Source organism: Glossina fuscipes, unplaced genomic scaffold (assembly GCF_014805625.2).
Source record: "Glossina fuscipes isolate IAEA_lab_2018 unplaced genomic scaffold, Yale_Gfus_2 0, whole genome shotgun sequence".
NCBI lineage: Eukaryota > Metazoa > Arthropoda > Insecta > Diptera > Glossinidae > Glossina > Glossina fuscipes.
The window spans coordinates 5,677,864-5,700,393 of NW_023998414.1; the positions used below are offsets into that span (position 1 = coordinate 5,677,864).

Here is a 22,530-nt window from a genome sequence, read left to right on the forward strand (position 1 = left end):
GAATCACTTTTCTAAGAATAAGTATGCGTAACTTGCTCCTCGAAAATTAGAGTAAAAGAGAAAAAAAATTAACTACAATTATTTCAAGGTCTTCTTCATTTTAATAAAAGTCAGCAAAAAAAATTCTTGCAAATTTACATAACTTACAATCAGTTTTTTTGAAGGCTGGAATATGAAAAAAGGTGCAAATTGGCCTGACGGATAGTTTTAGGGTTAAACAAGAAGAGTTTTAAATATAAAAATTTTTCAAAGGGAAAAGTTTTGGAATGAATTTTCTTCACATATTTTCAACAAGAATTTATTATTGAAATATGTATAGATATATATATATAATGTAATATGATAAAAAATATTTTTTTGAAAATGCGTAGAAATTTTATTTCAAGAAAGCTATCCTCTGAAAATTGTTACACCCTATACAAATTGCGATAGAAGTGTGCATTAAATTTATGCGAATATATGCGACACCTAGAAGTATTTGAGATAGACCCAACATTTATTCTACCGATCAATTCAGAATCATTTTCTAAATCGATCTAAGCTTGTCTGTTCGTCTGCCCTCGTACGTCTGTAGCAAATTTTTTGGATATTTTCAGGCAATTCGGTATGCCGACAAGTTATGGCCTAAGTACGAATGCTCTCGAAAATGATTCGGATTGAAACATTTCTTCGACTACTATTTCCCATATCAAATAATGTTTTGAAAAAGTCTTTACATGTGAATTATTGTATTCAGCCAAGTAGTGTAGGATATTTAATGGTGGGCCGTAACCTATTGTAGTGTTTTTATTTGTCTTTACTTGGAAAAGTTTTTGTTTTTTTTTTTGGTTTTAAGCAATATTCGTAAAAAAGTTATTAATATGCTTTTACAAAGAAAACATAAAAACAAATTTGTTGATCAAGCGGAAAATTAAAGAAAAACTTTTTCAACATATCGATCTAAACGAATTTTGAATACTTTCTCTATTCACTTCAAAGCAAAATCTGCTCTTAAGATTAATGAGTTTTGCATATCTTAAGTTCTTATGTAAATCTTGCAAGAGACATGACGACTTAATAGCATGTAGATATTATAGTAAGTGCGGTTCATTGATTGTTGATAGATAAACAGATATATTTTAAATTGTTTTCAAATCTCAGAGTCAGTCAGTCTTTGGCAATAACTCATATTGCATTATGCAATCGGATTGGAGCTTTACGATCATCAAAACGAATGATAAAATGAATGTATTTCGTCATAGGGTAGGGCATACGATAGGCAGTTTCCGTAACACTTCTATACAGTTAAACTAATGGTCTGACATTACGTAAATAATTTAAATGACATCAACAACAAACTGCTTAAAAAAAAAAAAAAAAAAGTTTTAACTTAAAAATAGATTTTTCCTTTCCGGTCCAAAATAAAATTATTTTTTAGACATTAATATAAATGATTTCTGAACGAAAACAAAACACATGATCAATAAATAAAATTTGCTACAAAAAATACATGCGTTATTATGGTACACTCTTTCGAAAACTATTTATATATATGTGTGTTGTAGTTGAAATTCAAGAGCGTGTAGTGTTCGAATACGAATTTAACGAACAAAATCATTTACTAACTATCAGCTAATTTAACAGAGTTCTTTACAGGGGATGGTTAAGGTAACTGAGCTTCCTCTAAAGAGATACGAGATTTTATTTAGATTTTCAGACTTAATGGGGTGAAAAGAAAAAAAATAAAATCAACGAAGTGTGCGCCTAACAAGTGTTTCCCAAAAGATCCTGGCCCTCAGACAAGTCGTTAATACCGAAAGCTTTTTTGGTATATACCAAATTTTTTTTCTACACGATAGATACGTTCCTTAGATAATCATGCAAAAAGAAAACCGTGTAGAGTAAATGCAAAATGTGATAAGTTTGGAGACATGTTACGCAACGTAAACAAAATCGTGCAACATGAACAAAATCTAAATATTTTCTCAATAAAAAACCGTGCAAAAAAAGTATTCATGAAATCCACTTTGCATGCAATGCGCATGCAATTCATTTAGATATGTCAGATATGCCTACCGTGCTAGGACGAAAAATTCCTGTAAAAAAGTGTATTTGTGCTTATTAACGAAGCGTTTTATTTCAAAACCGTGCAAAAAAAGAGTCAAATATATATAGTACGTGCATATATGGAAATATCTTGCGTGAATTTTTTTTTTGAATAAATTGTACGAGCCTAGTTTTAAAAAACACGTGTCCCGCCTGCGAACGCCTCATCGCGTTTAAAAATTTTAAACAATATCAAACATTTCAATTCAGTCTCAGCAGTAACTTATAAAAGATATCAATCTGTTATTCGACATGGAAAGTTCACGGCGAAAATAGTAGTTATCGATTGTTATTACAATTAGCTAAAAAAAAAAAAACTCTTCAGGGCAGAGGATATCGCACACGATTACCTATTCGGAAAACGAACCGTTTTGATTATTAGAAGTTAGGTTTTTCTAATGTAAATGAATTTAAAAAGTTAATTAAAAGACTTGCAAAAAAAGAAAATAAACAAAAAGAGGAAGAAGAAGACGGAGAAGAAGAAAAGCTTAATTAAATGCATTTAAACTCCGAAAATTTATTGAATTTTTTACTTTTTTTCTCATATTATTTTTTATTTTGTAAATAAAATTTGTAGAGAAATTTATAGTTAATAACAATTGACGTTAATCAATTTATCGTTAAATAAGTTTAAAAAGAAAATTATGAGAAATTAAAAAAAATAAAAAAAAAGAAGAGAAAAGAAGATTAAAAACTTTTGCTCAATTATATAAACGAATATATCAAATGACCATTCACCCAACAACGCAGCATGTACGTCGATTCACAGCACGCACTTATGTTATAAATCTTCTGTAATACCAGCAGTCATTGTAAGAAGAGGTAGAAGCAGTAGAAGAAAGTATAAATGAATTGAATTTATTTTCTTTTTTTCGTATATGCGAATAAAAAAAAAAAGAAAAGGAAATTGCAGTCAAACAACTTTCTAACGAACAGTTGTACGAAAAATTAAAAATTAAAAAAAAAAAAAAAAAAAAAAAAAAAATTACAGAAAAGCATAACAACCCATAAGCAGCTTAAAGACCAGTTTAACGCAGATGTACAAAGAAAAGTAAAATTTTTCTTATATTTAAATGTTTGCGCAAATAAGATTTTCCAGTAATTTCGCTTTCATTTGTCTATTGTCTGATTTTTCCTAGTAACAAATAATAAAAAACAAAAAAAAAGGAAACACACCAAACTCTATTCGTTTTGGACACCTACCAACAAAAACATGCAAATTTATGAAAAATGTTTAACGCGATCGACCTCTTAACTTGTGCAGAACGAAGCACGCTTCATAGGTCATTAAGAAAGAAAACATTCTCGATTAGCGTGAATAGCGGATTCGATTTACATATATGCGATTGTTTGTCTGTCTGTTCTCTTGAAATCATAATTACAATCGTAAACTCTCTGTTGTTTGGATGAGCATAGTCTTCGATGTTTGTTTTTTGCTCTCATCAGGCAATGCGAAAAAAAATCAGGTAGTCCGATTGCTGAACGCCCACAACAAGCGCAAAGATCTATCATTATTCTTTTTGCGGTACAGTTTTGTTTGGAAGTTTAAATTTTTCTTAGTTTATTTTGTTTTTTCACTGTTTTGCCCTCCTTTCACGTTCCTTTCACGCTTCTTTCATTATTTTTTTTTAATCTTGTTTTCTTTTTTTCGGCTCTTTTCTTTTTCTTTCTTTACTTTCTTTTCCCTTTGTTTTTTATCACTTTCTTTTCTTTTCACTTCTTCTATATTTATCTTATTGCTATTCTTACTTTTCGTTTCTTCTCTTTTGTTTCCCTTTTTGCATTTTTTCTTTTATTTTGTTTTCTTTTGAATTTTTTTATTTTGTTCGCTTTTCTTTCTTTTTGTTCTTTTCCTGTTCTTTTATTGTCTCTTCATTTTTTTTCTCTTCTTACCTTTTCTTTTTTCCTTTCTTTTCTTTTCTCTTCTTTTTTTCTTGTCGTTTCTTTTCTTTTTTTTTCTTTTCTTTTCTTTTCTTTTCTTTTCTTTTCTTTTCTTCTCTCTTCTCTTACGTTTTCTTTTTCTTTCTTTCCTATTTGCTTTTTTTTCTTTTCTTTTTCTATTCTCCTTTTATTTTGGTTTCTTATCTTTGCTATCTTTTTCTTCTCTTCCTTTTTCTTTTCTTTCCGTTGTTTTACTTTTTCTTTCTTCTAGCAACCCTTCGATTATCCTCCCGACCCATTTCCGTCCTATTCTGTTCCGTTTTTCCTCTCCTCTCCTTTGCTTTCTTTCCTTTTTTTATCCAAATATTCCCCTTTTGTTTCGTATTCTTCTATTTACATTTCTTTTCTGTCTCTCTCTGTTCCGTTCCTGCTCTTTACGTTACGTTGCTATCCATTCCCTGCCTGCCTTTGCTTTTCTTTTCTTATACATTCAATTTACTTTTCCTCGAGTCAAGTTCGCAAATTTGACTATTGACCGTACTATGACGATATTTAACCATTTTTTTTCACCCGATGTTTCACCCATTGTCATTTTCGTATCAAAATTAGTTGAATTCGATATTGAGAATTTTTTTGCGGGCGGAGTACGGGCTTTTATAAATTCAGACTTAGAGCTCAATGCTGATCAAAAATGTTGTTACTTTGCAAAGACATTTACAAGTCGTTCGCTAATTGTGGCGATGATTCAAATAATAAGTACGAGTTAAAAACGCATATGAAGAAAAGGAAAAGCGAGAAATTGGGCTCTGTTTGGAGAGGTTGCTTAAAAAAAGCTTTAATTAATTATTAAATAATACCATTAAGGCAGAGAAAACCTGTCATCTTTTTGTCATCCACATTCAAATACAAATATAATATTAAAAAAGAAGAAAAAAAAAAAAAACAAAAGCAACGACTGATAATTCAAGTTATGTGTAACAAGTTTGACTAATAATGCAACCACTTCTCCAATGCGTAAACATTTTTATATATGTATTTTATTATTATTATTTTTTTTTTAACATATGATACCTGAAGCTTTACGAAAGAATAATTACTTTAGATATCTCCTAAAATAAATTTTGGTGCTTTCTAGTTTATGAGTAAGTTCGTATATTAGATTTGAAATTGATTTCCGCCTTTCTTCTAACGTGCGACGAATTTTGTATGAAGTGTAATATACATCGTCTCATATGTTTTCACATCAAAATCAGTATAACATTATGACAATGCACATGCATCGAAGATAATTTCCTGATGTTGTTGAAACGTTTACTCTTAGACCTCGTAGACTGTAAAGCTTCAAAGTAACACAAAGCAAACGTTATCGTCATAGCCGTGAAAAGAGTAAAAAATAAGAAAAGGCTTGTTAATCGTCAATTCAATTTTACAGATAAGCTGGATCTAATAAGTCGCGAGCAGCAATCAACCGTCCCTTTCGGCTAAAGAAAGCAAAGCAAAAAGAGAAAATGTTTATGCTTTGTCGGACTTACGTATAACAGTTCATATTACGCAGAAAATCTTCGAAAGCATTTTCACGCACTACTATATAGTTGGCAAGCTTTTACTTTCATTAAGAGTAGATTAGACTTTCAGTTTCAGTTTTGTTACAACTCCCTCTCGATCTTTCTTAGGAGATTCACTATAACTAAACACTGACTACGCACGACTATTGAATAGCACGAGTGTACTGAGACCTACACGTACTCATGCTCGCTTAGATTGATTACGAAATTCTTGTAAGACTCGTAGAGAGTTTTGAGTAAGTCAATGATGTGTGCGATATATTAGAGTCAGCATAAAAGTCAGGTAAGGATGAATAGAAGATAGATTAAAAAAAATAGTCTTTACTGTTACTTAAGCTAAAGGGCGAGAAAAAAAACTTTAGAAAATAAAGAGTGACATATTGTCGGGAGAGTCGTTCAAACAAATAATGCGAAATTGTCTTAGCAAGCAAGCGTTTTTCATTGTTATTCAAATTTGCAAGTAAAAACACTACAGTGGGCAGCAGTCTGTCATTAAATACCCTATATCACCATACAGTTATTTATAGAATGACTTTTCACACTGGGGCGTTGTATGGGAAAAGGTCGAAAAAGTGCTCCAATCGGAACCATTTCCAAAGCGTTTGTGGTTCAATCGAAAGACATCGGTGTATAAAATTTTATTAAGATATATCAAAATATGCGATCTATACTTTGACGGATATCAAATGGACAGACAGACAGACGAGCTTACATCTGTTTGATTGATTCTAAATATAAGTTGGATTTACTTGAAGTCCTTCCCAAGTCCATATTACATACGCCCGTACAAGGTCATATACCCTTGTACCCCAGATCGTATAGGGTATAAAAGTAAACACTTAGCTCTAATAAAACAAACAAGAACATTCTGATCGGGCAAGGCGGACAATTAGACACTCTACACCTCTTCACCTAATACTGTTATTCAACTTCAATATCAATTCATTTATTCCGTCATTAGAAGGCTTGCAAAAGCCAAATCCTATTATTATACACCGAAAGTTAATCCATATTCTTCACGCAAAGGCCCACTTTTCATGAAAGCTCATATACTGGAGGATGTCCAAGACATCACATGACACGACATAAATTTAGTTTATTCCCTAAAAATTTCATTACTCTTCAGTCTTCGTAATAAAAACCGCAAATTAAACCTTCACTCCATATAAGGGCTTTCTTTTCATAATAAGCCCTCTCTCTATTTATTGGGGACCTAAGTGATTCAAATTTCCTCCCGTTCGTTTCTTTGCTAAATTGGTAACATGGACCAATTTCCGTTATAAAATATTGAAAATTAAAACCTTTCTCTAAAGGGTTTACTATTTGTGAGAAATTTTTGGTACAGTGGGTCTAAGAAATAGACGCATTTCGTTCAAATTTGTTTCATTTAATTTTTATGTCAATTTATTATAATAAACAAATTTTCACCCATAAAAAATTAACAATTAGACCTTTTTGACAAGGAAGGCAGTTGAAAGAGTTTACGTTTCCTGAGAATCTTTATATGCATAGCGGTCGTGCTTGGGGCAAAGCACAGCAGTGTACCCGAGTTTCATCACATTATCTCAAAATTTACGATTTGTAGGTTGAACACGAAAATACATAGACGAACATAAGACGGACAGGCAAACAGGTCAGCTTAGATCGATTCAAAAATGCTTCTGCCTAAGTCATTCTGGTAGTTGTATACGCTCGTACAAACTTAAGATACGCTATGCGACAAGCGGTGTAGGTTACAAAAATGCTAGACACAGGATCTTTAGAATGGAATTAGGATGAGAACTGTTAAGGCAGTAACCGGCAACAATATCACAATAAAAGTTCGCATAAAATTATGTAATTTAATGTAATCGGTAATATTTAGCCATAATTTTTTTATTTTTTTTTATTTTACGTAATTCTTATTATAATCTATGAAACATAGCCTACCACAAAAAAAAAGCACAATTTTATTAACATATTAAATGCAACAACGATAAACATGCAACAAATAAGCAGAATATATAATAAAAAGAAAATGCTAATTATTTTTTTGTTTCTTTTTTTTTTTGAGTTTTTCTTTAACATTTACAAAATAAATTTTTATACAATTGCAAACGCAAAGATCACATAATTATCTAATTTTCACATAGGATAGGGAGATACGGCGAAGCAGTGTACACGCACAGATATATATATATATATATATATATATATATATGTGTATGTTATATATATATATATATATATGTATATTTACAAAACAACACAACACAACACACACATGTATATATATAAAAATTTTAAATTTTATATCAAGTTGTGTGTGCACACGCAACTTAACTCTAAAATGAAACTGTAACAACAATCAGACGAAAGAAGAAGCAGCAGCAGGAGAAGAAGGGAACATATTCTAAAAATGAAAAAAAAAATTATCTCAATGCGAAAGGAATGCTGCTACCGCTGATAAGAAGAACAAACAATCAGCGAGAAAGCGAAGAAGACTAATTGTAAAGTTTGTCTATGTGTGTTGGAATTTTTGTTAGATACTTATCGTAGGTATTTTTTATTTTTCTCTCTCTCTTCTTGTGTCTAATTAAAAAGAAAACTTTATTTTTAGTGGGAAATTCTTTCGAATTTTCTCTTTTTTTTTTTTTTTTTTTTTTTTTTTTTATTTCTTCAAAATAAAGTTTTATAAATATATTCAGAAAATAAATTTCGCATGAGCCTTAAAGCAAATTTCATTGAAACGATTCCAATTATTTCATTTTGTTTAGAAGAATAAAAATAAGAAGAAGAAGAAGAAAAAGGAAAAGACGAAACTCAAGGCTATGCAGGGTTCGTAAATGAAGAAATTTATTTCATTTATCGACGCTTTAAAACTGTAGTCGACAAATGGAGAGATTTTATCAAGTCTTTTCGGGTTTAAGCAGACTTAAGTAAGTGCCCCTTATATTAAAAACTACTCGACACTGTTGAATACTGCTTAGTTACGTTAAATTGTCAAAGCTTACAAATGCTATTAAACACTCTACAAATTCACCTGAATTTATCGGGTCGTCCGTCCACTTGGCTTCCCAGTCAGATTGTCTTGCGTGCCCGCAGCCGGTACCTTTATATGATATATTCCAAGATGCGTCGTTCTGAAAAAGCTCAAAGCTCGCTTACGAAATTGTTGTATCATATTGATACGTTTTCGGTTGAGGCCTGACTGTCACAGAGTTTCTTTATACCCTACACTACTGGTGATATAAGGGTGTATTGAGTTTGTGCGGGTGTATGTAGTATCTAGAAGGACTTGAGATAAACCCACCTTTAATTTTACTAATTGCTTCAGAATCACTTTCTAATTCAGCTCGTGTGTCTGTGTGTTCGTCTGATATGCGTCCATATATACTTGTATTTAACCTACGGGCCGCATATTTTATAAAATCTTCCGATCAATTTTTTGACGTAGTATGGAGTATTTAATGGCAGGCTGTCACCCATTATAGTTATTTCACTTGCTTCTTTCTACTTAACTTGAGATGTATGCAGTTTTTTCACATATATATACCTATATATATATATATATATATATCTTTTTTGCGATAGTTTTTTTGTATTTGAATCGTGTATTCGATCTTTCTTTTAGTGCTACTTTTTTTTCTGCTACCAGATCACCCCATAAACTTCCCGATTTGACAAATATGTGGCAACATTTTTTATTCTTGATAGATCGCCATGATTTCTGGATAGCAGTGGCCTTCAACTAAAATGGGTCAATGTTTCATTATATTTTTACCATTAGTTGGCAAGTTACAGTTGCTTTAGTAATGCTACCTTTTCGATTGCAATGAATGGCTATTGCCAATCGCTCTTTGATTGCCGATTTGACGTTGAAGTGTGGTGATGAATCCCTGTTCCATTCATTGCCTTGTATCGAATGAAAAATCCTTTTTGAATCCACGAGCATAAACAGCTCTAAACACATTGTTGTTTCTGAATGAAAATGAACGAATGCGGCGTCCACTTCGAATAAACCTTTCTCGTGGACAAATGTTCACGTAAACTCGTATATACACTGTCTCCTGATATCTTTAAGATGTCAGCTATCTCATGCAAATTCAGTTTACGATCTTCAAAAGCGATTTTGTGCACTTTGCTTTGATACTTTCCGAAACAATCGGCGATTTTGGACGGAAAGTATTAGTCAATAGCACTTGATTTCTCTCGTGGAGAGTTTTCAGCCACTATTTGCGCCCACTATCAGCAGTCTTTTTCCCCATTGAAAACTATATTCAATCAATACAAGAAATTGAAGTCGAAAGATACTATTCAGAAATCATACACTCTTTCAACAGTATTGACATATATGTATATGTCAGACCGGAGACTTATTGAGGGAGAAAAACTTATTCTTTTCCCAGCAAACGCAAAGTAATATTATCTCTTAACTTGAATTTAATCGCAGTTTTATTATGAATTTTATATGTTAACTGAAGTAAACACACAGACAAGGTAACTGCATGTGAAAATGGATAGACCCTAAAAGATATCGGAAAATTCTGAGATTCTTTCGTGTTGACATTTTTGAGTCTCATTAACTATCTCATATTTGCTAGATATTTTCTTAATTCCTTTCCTTTTCTGTTTTTCCGCAAATCGTATTCTTTCATATTATATTCAAGCGGATTACTAATCTCTTTGCCTCTCATTGTAATTACGTGAAAAGGAAGAAAGACTTTGATTTGAACTTTCTGACTTAATAGGTAACTTTATTGTTGCATACCGTCCTCTATACATTTCTTTTATTTTGTTAATTTTTTTCTAATATTTTCACTTATTACTTATAAAGAAAAAAAAATCTATTTACAGAGATTATAAAATATTCAAATCATTTCCTTCCGTTAGCACCGGCTCATGCTTTCAAAAAACTAATTGTTGTTAATTAGATTTTCAATGTGTTTCTTAACAATTGCAGGAAACTTTTCTTGCATTCAAATTTGTCTGAATCAAATTGTTAGCTTGTCGTTGTATTTATCTTCATAAGCGAACATTTGCTGGTATATTAAAATGTCTATTCTGTTCGTAACTCATGCCATTAAACACTTTAAAGATTTTGTTGTTTAGTATGCTTGCTTGTATACGCTTAATTAGGTCGATTCTCTTGAAGCCATAGCTCGCTGTCAGAGCACTCAAAAACTGAGAACTGAAAATTTGTGAAAATTTCTTAAACTTATCATCGCATTTCTATAAGTTTTTATACTCAGCACTGTAAGATGGGGGTGTACTCATTTTATTTTTTTCCAAAATATATGTAACAGCCAAGAGGAAGCTTCAGAGATCCTATTAAGTATATATATATTTGTAATCAGCGTCGAATTCTGGGTTGATTTAACCATGTCCGTTCGTCTGTGCGTCCGTGTGGTGTGTGTTGTTGGCACTCTCTTGGTCGCATAAATGAAGATAGCGACTTTAAATTTGATAAAAACATTGAAAGTTTCAGGCCGCAGGTTGACATTGAAAATGGGCCAAATTGGTCAAACCGAAAGCGCGCAATAGAGCGTAAACTGAACGCAACCCAGTTTTTTTTAAACAAAAACTTTTGTAATTTTGCTCGCTACTCGGGCACTATTAAAATTAGAATCCTGAAATTTTCCACATTTACTTTACGAAACAGTCTATTGTCTAGGTCTGAAAATGGAACCAATCGCCCATGGCTACACAAAGTTACGAATATAACTTTCTTACTTGTTCTATCTCTCTATATATTTTATATGTATGTAAATTATATAAATTATTATTTTTGTTTTTTTTTCGTAACTCCAGAAAGTCTACGATTTAATCGCGGTATAGACCAGGCCTCTTAAAACGATAGAAAATTTTCTGTAAATTTCTATAATAATTCGCGTTTCCTTCGGGGAACTTTAAGAACTTTATGCGCATGAGTAGCTGACTAGGGAAAGAATCGCGACTACAAAGTCAGTATTCGCGGGTTTAAATCGTGAGCCCGGTAGAGTTTTCATCGGTTTGAGCTTAGTATAGTGAGTGGTCAATTTTGTTTCTGGTTGGATATACACGCAATGGGCTTTGGCCTCCGTTTACCTATTCCCTCCTATTTTCTCATTTCTTTCCGACTATCACCGCATTACTCAAATAGGGGACATTGCCTGAGTGATTGATCATAGAACAAAAGGTTTAGAACTTACGGTTTGTGTGACGAAATGCATTGCTAATCAATCAAACTAACCGATCAATTCTTACTTCTACTTTTTATCGTGTGTTCTCCGTACGTTAGGGTTAACAACACAGTTTTAACACAGTGCACTCGTTTTGTCGTGTATCAGAATTCTACGTGGGTTTACATTCATGGACTGTTTGCATCGGTACATATATAGCTTATAATGTTTTCACATAAATAACATGGAAAAAGTGAAAGATGCGAAGAGAGTCTGATAGTAATTATGGGGTTTCTTTTCAGCAACTCTTCGGTCCACAACAATGTTCATGGGTTCCAATTTTAATAGCGTTAAAGCCTACTGCTAGTTCACAGCTATAGTGAATGCTTAGTCGGTAAAAGGATATGACTTACTATACCGACTATAATGCACCCAATCTTTGTCTATGTCTCTCTCCGTTTCCTTATTCTTATCCACTTAGGAGATATTCTCCGAATGACTGATCATATTGAAATACACATATGTATATATATATAAATATATATATCTCCGACAAATTGCAACAATTGTAAACGTCCGTGGTTTGTTACCATAAATCGAGGCAAACAACGACCTTAATGAGTCATTAACTCGTCTCCTGCCACGCTTGTTATGAGTAGAAGTAGTGCCATTTGTACCGTTTTCAGTACATGGTAAAAAAAAAAAAACTTAATTTAATATTTAAAACTCATACAAATGCGTTTGGCCATGTACTGAAAACGGTACACAGAGACAGAGACAAAGAGCACATAAAAAATTCATCATTGAGCTAAAATCAAGCCGTAGTGAAATTTTCAATTAAATATCTTACGCATATGCCGTAAAAGATCGATTTTGAAATTGGAAAAGATCCGCCTATCAGCCAATCTTGAAGATGTTGAAAGCATACAAAATTTTCAATCAACTATTCTTATAATAAAGGGAAAGAAGAAGAAGAAGAAAACGAAATAAATAATAAGTATTTACAAAAGTCGTTCCTTAACGTGATTCTATTCATAGTTTCTATGTCACTTTTACTTTAGTTTTATTTGTTTGTTCACTTGTCTTATTTATTTATTGTGTTGTTTTGTTGGGCTATAAAATCTTAACGTTTTATTTAACCAAATAGATACAATATGACCCACTGGCCTCAACTTGATATAAACAAATAATAATATATTCATAAAAATGAAGTCAAAGAATGTGCACAAAAACAAAAAAAAAAAAAATAACAAAAAAAGTGTGAAATAATTTTACATTCAAATGCGGGTAAATGGTGTTAAATGTTAATGAAACAGAATGGATGATCGCTACATAGTCACAACTGAAGAAAATGTATGTAAACGATAAATACATTTTTTTCCTAAAGGTCTTTCCATTTTCAAAAAAAAAACTAACAATAATAATTTCTCCCTAAGATACCGTTTAATTTTAAATGGAATTTCCTCCAATTGGAATACAAAACACACAACAACAAAAAGTAAGAAAAAGTGAAAGTTTTATGACGCATTTATTCATGAAAATACACCTTTTTTAATGAATTTTTTTAACAAAAAAAAAAAATTTTTTCAAAAATTTATTCAAAAAAATATTCTCAAAATAATTAATTTAATGAAAATGGACGTTTTTTTTTTAATTTAAAAAATTTAAAAAAAAAAAAAATTAAAGGTATTACTTTTTTTATAGCAACAATTTCTTTTTTTTTAAAACAATTAAAAACTAATAAGAACAATGTAGTTGGGCAAGGCCGACCATTCGATACTCTACACTACTTTTTCTAATACAGTCATCATATTACAGCCATCACAGCGGGGGGGAAAGGGCTATACTCGTTTCGGATGCCAAAAAGAAAACTTGAAAGACCCAACAAACTATATATATTCTTCAAATTCGAATTCTGAATCGATCCCAGCATGTCTGTTTGTCCGTCCGTCCCTCCGTGAACATTGTAAACACAAATGACATTGTAAGTAAAAAGAATGAAACATTGAAAATTTTTGCACGCAGGCTGGTATTGGCAATGGGTTAAATCGGTCGCAGGACACGCCTGCGTTCCCACGTAAACTGAGAACGCTTCTGTGTTTCAAAAGGAATAAAAAATTCGTTTCTGCTGCTTATTACTCATAAGCCATAGCCGATATTCTATAGGCTATATTGTACAATAATGGAAAAAATTGACCACGCCTACCCAATATAATAGTGTACCAAAGTTTAATTTTTTTTGCATTAATTTTATGAGTAGCAGAAACAACTTACAAAAACCTCATAGACCAGCTAAAGCTGCGCCAACTTCAATTTCTGAAAGCATGTCCGTCTGTCCACTTGACTGTCTGCCCAACTTTGTAGTACATGTGGCAAACATTCGTTCGAAAAAATGACTACATCATCTACAAATTTGCAAACAAATTTGAAAATAACCTGAATCGGTCAACCGACACACCTATTACATCCACACTTCTACGCAACACAAACTATGAATACCTTTAGACCGTGGACCAAATTTAGCAAACTTAATTTAATTGCCGAAAATTCTATTGTTTTTCAGTTTCCGTCATAGAAAGCTGGAAATTAGGCCTTCTCTCCATGTAAGGGCTTGCTTTTCATGATAGCCTCTTTATATGTTAGATTCTAAAAGTAGATGTATGTGATGCAAATTCTCTACAGCGAACCTTTTTGCTAAATTGCTGCAATGGACCAATTTTCATCATAAAACATTAAGTATTAAATCCTTTTCTGCTGATGAGAAATCTTATACGGCGTGGTGTCCAAGGTAGTGGTCGAACTATTTGTACTAGCGTTTGCCCATTGAGTCAAAGCAACTTAGTGCACTACATTTAATTAATATATTTTAAAAATTGCAAACTGTTGAATACAAAAATTCCTGGAGAGACACCAGACGGACAGACGGACAGACAAGATTCGATTGGTATAATTAAAGGTGGATCTATCTTATACCCATTTGGGCGTTACGTCCGTCCGCATAAACTTAATATACCCTGTACCACGGGTGTTGTGACGTATGAAAATTTCAATTTTCTTGATTGCCTTATTTATAGTCCATCCTTTTGTCTTGAAGCCATAGATCATTAGATGAATTGTTCAGAAAAAATTTCTTCACATGACTTCATCATGGTCACCATCATCATCACACTCTATGCTAATGTCATGTGATTTACTATCGTTTTACTTATATTGTCATCACGTCTCAACTATATATCGTAAACGTTCGCGCTCACCGGCTTAACTCTCCAGTTATTTGATATTATTCATATATATAAAAATGTTAAATACGAAACACTTTAGAGGACACTTAAGAACATTCACGATAAGCTTGGGCTAAAACTTCACCGTTATAGCATAACACCTTATAATCAATCTTCCATTATTTTCTTTGCAAATGTTGCAAGCGCGACAATTTAATTATTACAGTGAAGTAAATGATCGGGAATAGAAAAAAAAAAAAACAGAAAAGAAAAAACTAAAAAAAACTTGCCTTTCAAGTTTTTTTTACTCGTTTATTTTTTATTTTATTATTTTTTTATGCTAAATACATTTTTTCTTTATTATCAAACAAATTTTTGTTTCATTAAGCAATAGATTTAAAAATTTTCAGTTTCTTAAATAATTTTGGACAAATTTCTAGCCAAATGAATCATTTTCGCTCTCTTTCCTATTAGTTTAAAAAAAAAAAGATAATCTGTTTGTAGGAAAATATTTCCTTTGAAAATCAAGAAAAATTGAAAAAAGATTTCAATTAAATGAAAGTTTAATCTAAACTTTCAGATTTCTTCATATACATCCGTTCGCAAAAGATATCAATTTTGTTGCTTCGCATATATTCGATATAAAATATGATTTCTCATGTCAGCCTGATAGTGTAAAAGGAATTCTGTATTTTGCACAGGACGAGCCCTAATCAAACTAGAATTATTGACAGAGTTGCATTGACGGCGACCGAAATTGTACAAATTGCCAAAAGGATTGTCATGAATATATTGCTAGTTATTGAAAATATTTTGGATCAACCTTCGTTCATGAACGTTCAATGTTTCTGCCCAATTTGAAGCCGATAGTTGCACTCGTATTTATAATGTTTGCAATGGACAGACAGACGGACATGCTTAAATCGTTTCAGAATTCGATACTAATCGCGAATATATACACATTGTGGGGTCTCTATAGCTTCCTTCTGAGCGAAATGAATATACGCTCCGTTCTTCGGTGGCGGGTATAAAAAGTTTATACATGAATTTAAATTATTTATTAATACCGATAAATTAAAAAAAATAAAAAAAAAATAGTTAATAGACAAATAAACCAATTTTTTTTTATTTTTTTTTTATTCATCTTTCTATTCCATATGAGCGCTTGTCAGCCTTTTCAACGTCAATGTTTCTTATGTTTCTTTAACACTTCAACGCAAACAAGTTGATTGCGACGGACACACACATTAGTTATGCTTGATGACTTTATATGCTGGTTTCGCTGTCAGTGGGTTCGTTATTTGTTGCTATTGTTATTGTTGTTGGTGCAGATAATGTTTTCAAGACACTACTCAAAGTTATTGGTTTTTAATTCATCACTGAAGTTATTGTTGTTTAATAATTAACAACACAAATATTCCATTAAACATAAGCATTTGTTTACGAAATATTTGAACTTTTCTAAATAACATTGTATTTACTATATACAGTTCATGTCATTCGGTGCATTGTATGTGCGTCATGGCATGGCTCCATAAAATCAACAATTTTTAATTGTAATAAGAAACACACTTTAACGACACGTATTTCGTAATAGTATGACTGAAAGAATTGCTTTGGGTGTCTATGTCTGCCCGTCTGTCCGTCTGTCCGCTTATACATAAATTGAAATCAATCTCAAAACTTTATCTTGAGAAACATACTTTATTTTTCTTCTCTTTCTCTCTCTCTCTCTCTCTCTCTCTCTCTCTCTCTCTCTCTCTCTTCCCCTCTATAGCCTTTTTTTTTTATTATCACTTTTAATGATTTTAATATTTTTTATCTTCTTATCGAGGCGTTTAAATTTCAACTTAAATATATGCTACAGAAAACAACTAAGAACATTATAGGCGGGCAAGGCCACATTGTCTAACACTGTTCTTATCTTTATTATAGAACACAATAATTATATCTTGTTTTTATGTAAAGGCATATTTTTTATATGCGTATTTCTGGGTAAGCAGACTCAAAACGTAACGTAATGTTTGATCCTTGAAGTTTAATCCTTGCATAGGGCAGCATCCAAAGGAGTAGATGGTCCAAATTTTGTACAGTTATTATTATAGGCCAATTTAGAAATTGGAAATAAGTTGGAAATAAAAATGTTAACGGTCATTGTCGACGTATTCGAGAAACGAGCATGAGCGCCAGCATTTCTGACTTTGGCGGGCATTTGGGTGTCAACTTTTTAGAAATATATAAACAGGATCGAGGAAAATTTCCAAAAATGTTTGGTGTTTTTTCAAGATTGTTTCAGCTTATTCTACATTGTGGGCGTGGATGTGAACAGATCACGCCGATTTTTCAATCACGTGGAGAATGTTTGTGCACCATTTCAGTTTCTTATTCTTATTTTTGCGATTGTAAGGAATCATAAAATTTACCCTTCAAAATAACATACGATACCACCTTCACACACCACGTTCATATATTTGTTGCATTAAATCATTAAAAATTAAAAATGTATCCGATCTTGTTCCTTATGCAGGATTTTTTAACTTGAAATCACAAACCCATAAGAAGTTCATGCAAAACGCTGGAGAAACATTGATATCAAATCAGAAAACCGATGACTAGATTTTAGTCCCATTGTTTTCTCTTAAGACAGATGACGATTAACAATAATCTCAACCAATGAGAGGAGGGAGAAATTCTTTCCCGATCTATTGCCTCGAAGTTGTCCGCAATGCTTCGAATGTAGCAAACTAATCGATAAATATACGAAGTAAACGGAACATGCTAAGCGTAGTTCATATACTTATCTTTATTTGCAATTAATCAAAATTTACTTCGACACGAATAATAATTTTAATTAATTTTTTGTTTTTTTTTTTCGATTTATTTAATAGCGTAAAATTGTTTACACATCATCAGGAAAAATCTTTTTTTATATAAATTTTAATTTGTTTTCGTATTTTGTTGAAAAGTGAATCTTTGTTCTCATTAAATTTGCAATTTTGTTTATTTCTTGCTCGGCAATTAGTGTTTCTCGCATAAAAACGCTTTCTGCGGACTTGTTTCATTTTTTGAATTAATTTTATTCATTTCTTTCCTTTTTTTTTGTTTTGTATTGAAAAAAAATGGCACAAATTATGTTTACATCAAAGCTATGCAAATAAAAGAAGTAATTGATAAGAGAAAACAACCGTTTCTCTCCTTCAATATATATTTCGGTCTAATAAGTAATTATTTTGGGTATTTTTAGCGTTAATTTTTTAAAAATACATTTTCTTTTGTATATTTTTAGAAAAAATTCCTTCAATTTTTTTTTTTACTTTTCACTACCATTTGGGTTTAACTCCCTCTATTGGAAATTTTAAACACAAACCTTTAATCATTCAAAAGATTTTATCTACGGTTTGTGTTTTTGCTAAATAAAATATAACAGATGGCTTTGGTTTCGCAACTAAACAGAGTCAACTTTCCGTTGTACGTATATCACAGTTACTTTCGCATACTAAAAGATAAAGCCATTATAGGGTAACAGTCTAAAAGAAAAATTAATCCATCAAAAAATAAAGTTTTTTTTTCATTTTTGTTCTTTATTTTCTGATTCACATCTCCTGAGTGATTGACTAGAAGAAAAAACAGCGTTTACTAGCATTTACGAGCTATTTTAAGAAATCTTCCAATTTTTAAGGGGAACAAAAACATAGTTTTTTAAAATAATGATAATTCCCAGAAGTATGCTTTAGAAATTTGAAAAATGAAAAATATATGTAAAGCTATAATCTTTCAGTAACAGCATGGCCACATCGAAGACTTGCTTGATGGTAAGTCAAAAAATAATGTAAGCTTTGAGCTTTTTGTGAAATTTAATTTTAAAGCTTCGATGTTGGTTTTCTTTTTTTTACTCCCTTTCTTTTTGCTCAACTAAAAATGGCAACATTTCGCTGGTTCGTGTCTTTACTATTTCGAATTATGCAATATTCATTTCGGCACACATAGATAAAAGTGCAGATTGCCGCCTAGTGTCGAAAATTTTAGGAGATATTAGAAAATGCATTGTTGTTTTATCTCAACATCTTATGAATTAGTTAATTAGATTAACCTTACTTGGCATTATTCCATTTCGAATTGCTTTACGAATAATGAATATTTCGTTTTGCATTAAAAATCTTAAAAATGTATTGTTTATGATATTATTTTAGTAAGGTAGAAATTCTCCTTTGCGTTTGAAATTTTCGACTTTGTTCCTTTCCATTCCCTTTCAACTTGTCGTATATGCATTTCTACTTGGTTTGTGTCGGAAATACCTAACGGCTTGAGTCCATAATCATACGTATATACTCGCGTTGCACGCATTGAAAAATCAAATCTCGTATAAATTAGTTGCAGTTTACAACATTAGAAATCCAAGCAGTAAGCAGAGTAAGAAAATCATTCATCATATAAGTCATTTTTAAGCTCGTCACCGAAGGTTAAGAGATGTATTCAGTTTTGCAATGTTCTAGAAGGAAGCTTCTTCATCAGCATCAAGTTCTGAGTCGAATTAAGCATGTTCGTCTGTCCGTCTGTGTAGTGTCTATTGTAAATGTTTTCCGCAAAAAATTAAGCTACCGACTTCAAATTGTACAGTAACACTGGAAGTTCTTGCACGTAGCTTAATATTGAAAATTGCCAAAATCGATCAGAGGACACACTTACAGTGCCGAATAAACAAAGAACACTTCTGTTTTCCAAAGAGAATAAAAGTTTTGCTTGTTACTCATAAGCTACGGTAGATAGGTTTATAAAAATGTGAACATAGGGTATACAATTCGTCTGTCTACTTGTCCTTCTGCCTAACTGTATAGTTTCTGTGGTCAACATTGGTCCGTTCGCAAGAAAGACTACATTGCCTTCAAATTAACAAAAGAGTTCAAAAAGGTCAAGGAACATTTATACAACTACAAAGCTGAGAGTATCTTTGCTTGTTGTAAATTTTCACAAAATTATCAAATATGAGGCATGCCCGCCCAATATTATAGGGTATGCAAATTTATATGTTGCCTTTCGTTTTCAATCGTTAATAGGCTAACGATGGCGGGTGCAAAAGATTCGGTCACAATCGACTCTAATTTTTTTTTGTTATTGTTTGTTGGCAATGTTTGATGACATATAAAAAAAGCGTTTATGCGAAAATTTTACATACATACATACAAGACGAAACCTTTTGTTGGGAAACTCTTCGTCTTCGGTCATACTTCTCGATTAAAAATTATGAAATAATTTAATGTTAAAAAAAATAAAAAAATTAAAAAAAATAAAGAAAACATTGTTCCTTACTATTATTTATTTATTTTTTTTCTCTTTGCAGAAAGTGAAGGCGAAGTGACGCGTAAACAAAGAGTTACCCTGCCCTGGGGTCCTTTGTATTGTGTGCTGCAACAAGATGAACAATCATTTACCGCTTATTGTAGTGAAGAGATTTCGGTAAATTTTTGTTTTTCATTTTTTCTTTTCAATTTTTTTTTTATTTTTTTTTTGTTTTTTTTTTTTTATGTACTTAGGATACCTTTTCGATAAATTTCATTTAACCCTTAGAAGATGTAAACGCCGCTATACTAATATTAAATAATAAAAAAAATGTCTGGTTTTCTTTTTTTCTATTTTTTTTTTTTTTTTAAATCTCTTTCTTCTTCTTTTTATCCCTTCTTTTTCGATCGAAACACTAAATCAAATGCGAAACGAATTTCATTGATAATCACTTTCATTATACAATACACGCACATGCTATAAACAAATCACTGTAAATGTTAATAAATTAATTAATTGTACATAAAAACTTCATAATTTATTTTGGGCAAAATGAATTTACTAGATATTATCAGCTACGCCTAGGAAGGAGGTGGGTTTTCCTTAATATATATTTTTATATTATTATTTTCCATTATTATTATTATTATTATTATTATTATTCATAATTTTTGTGACTTTTTTTGAAAGTATTTTTCAAAAATTTATTTATTGCATAAAAATAATAAAAAAAAATTATTAAAAATTTTATCAAGTTTTTGTTGTAGTTCGACCTTTTATAGATCATATAAATTTCATTTAATTTTCATTTTTTTTTTTGTTTTATTAAATTTTGTAATTGAAGCTTTTATTTATATTGTAAAACAATTGTTAATACGCTATAATGGGCCACGGTCATCATTAAATACCCTACATCATCGTGCGATTACACAAATAAATGAATTTTTCAAATTGAATGTTATGAGGAAGGTGGTCGAACAAGTAGTCCGATCGGAATTATTTTCCAGGCGCGGATGTCCTTGCGTCAAAACATATCAGTGTAGCAAATTTCATCAAAATCTTTCAAAAATTACGCTCTGAAATGCAGACAGACGGACGGACAGGCAAGTTAAGATCTATTCAGAAACGGATCCGGAATGAATCGGTATAATAAAAAAATAATTCCATCTCAAGTCCTTTTAGGCTGGCTGCATACATATATCCGAAGATAACTTTAGTAGGATACGTGGTGTAGGGTAAAAAGAAAACACCATGTCGATTATATCAGTAAAGTTTTAATTATATTTTATTATTAATTCATTGATTGATTGATTGATTTATTTATGATTTTTTATTAATTTTTATTATTTATTTATTTTCAATTTCTAGTTAACCGATGTTATGTGCAATGAATATCCTCGCGTACGTCTGGATCGTATCCGGCGGCCTGCCAAGTTATCTTGGGATGGCCCGCCCACTTTGCGCGAGGAACCAGAAGATTCGGATACTTCTCCTATGGATGTTGCTGTCAACACAACATTCTATAAAGATTTAGGTAAGTGGTAACAGTTGCATCTTTAAAAATATATTGCGTTCTCCGTAAAATCTTTCAAATCGTTGAGCGAAATTCGGCTTATTGCTTTCATTACTGCGTGTGTGTGTGTATTTTTGTTTGCTTGCGAACTCGAGATAGAAACTTTCGAAAGATGCAGCTGGCCCGTACCAGCACCATTCATGATTTGCCTTCCGTGGAGCTTACGGACCAACCCCCCTCCCCCTCTCCCCCACACACAAACTTCTTTAACCACTGTTCTCCGTTGGGGGACCACCGTTGGATATTACTTCACGGCGGCTGGTTGCAATTGGTGCTCTTCGTTTGGTGGGACATTAGGGGCTTACCCTATTGGCCTCTTCTCACCATCCGCCGCCTCCCTAAGCGGTGCAATTTGTTCAACACCTATGTCGCAAAAGTAGGTTGTCGATTATCCTGCTACATAGCCGCTGTTTAGGGCGCTGCAAAGCTTGAGCAGCTGAACATCACATGGTGGACGTCCTTTACCGTGGCTCTGCATTGCGGGCACACTGACGAGTTGTCGTGACCGAACCTGTGCCGGAAGCTTCGAAAGCAGCCACGATTGCATATTTCTCTCTAGCCTGTCTCCATCCACAGCGATACGTTTGTGATGAGCGTGAACGTCCACCTACCGTTGGGCGAACTCGCGAACCCATCGGGTCTGCCACACATTCACCAAAGTGAAGCACTCCTCCTTTTTGAGGGTTGTGTGTGTGTGTTTGAAGGGAGGATACTATTTGTTCGCCTATTGCGTTATATACAGTACTACACGTCCGCCTTGAAAGTGGGAGCATCTTAAACGATTGTGG

At 32.1% G+C, this 22,530-nt stretch overlaps 1 protein-coding gene across 3 annotated transcripts in view; it reads left to right on the forward strand.

Annotated features, from left to right (window-relative positions):
- Positions 1-22,530, forward strand: part of LOC119638602 (ras GTPase-activating protein raskol) — a 210,676-nt gene that overhangs the window by 31,489 nt on the left and 156,657 nt on the right. For 2 of the 3 annotated variants that reach the window (XM_038035488.1, XM_038035506.1), the window contains exons 2-4: positions 20,231-20,346; positions 20,735-20,761; positions 21,538-21,703. In XM_038035488.1, the coding sequence (XP_037891416.1) occupies positions 20,231-20,346; positions 20,735-20,761; positions 21,538-21,703 (309 nt within the window). The remainder of the gene's footprint in view (positions 1-20,230; positions 20,347-20,734; positions 20,762-21,537; positions 21,704-22,530) is intronic. The other variant, XM_038035498.1, reaches the window with a different exon arrangement.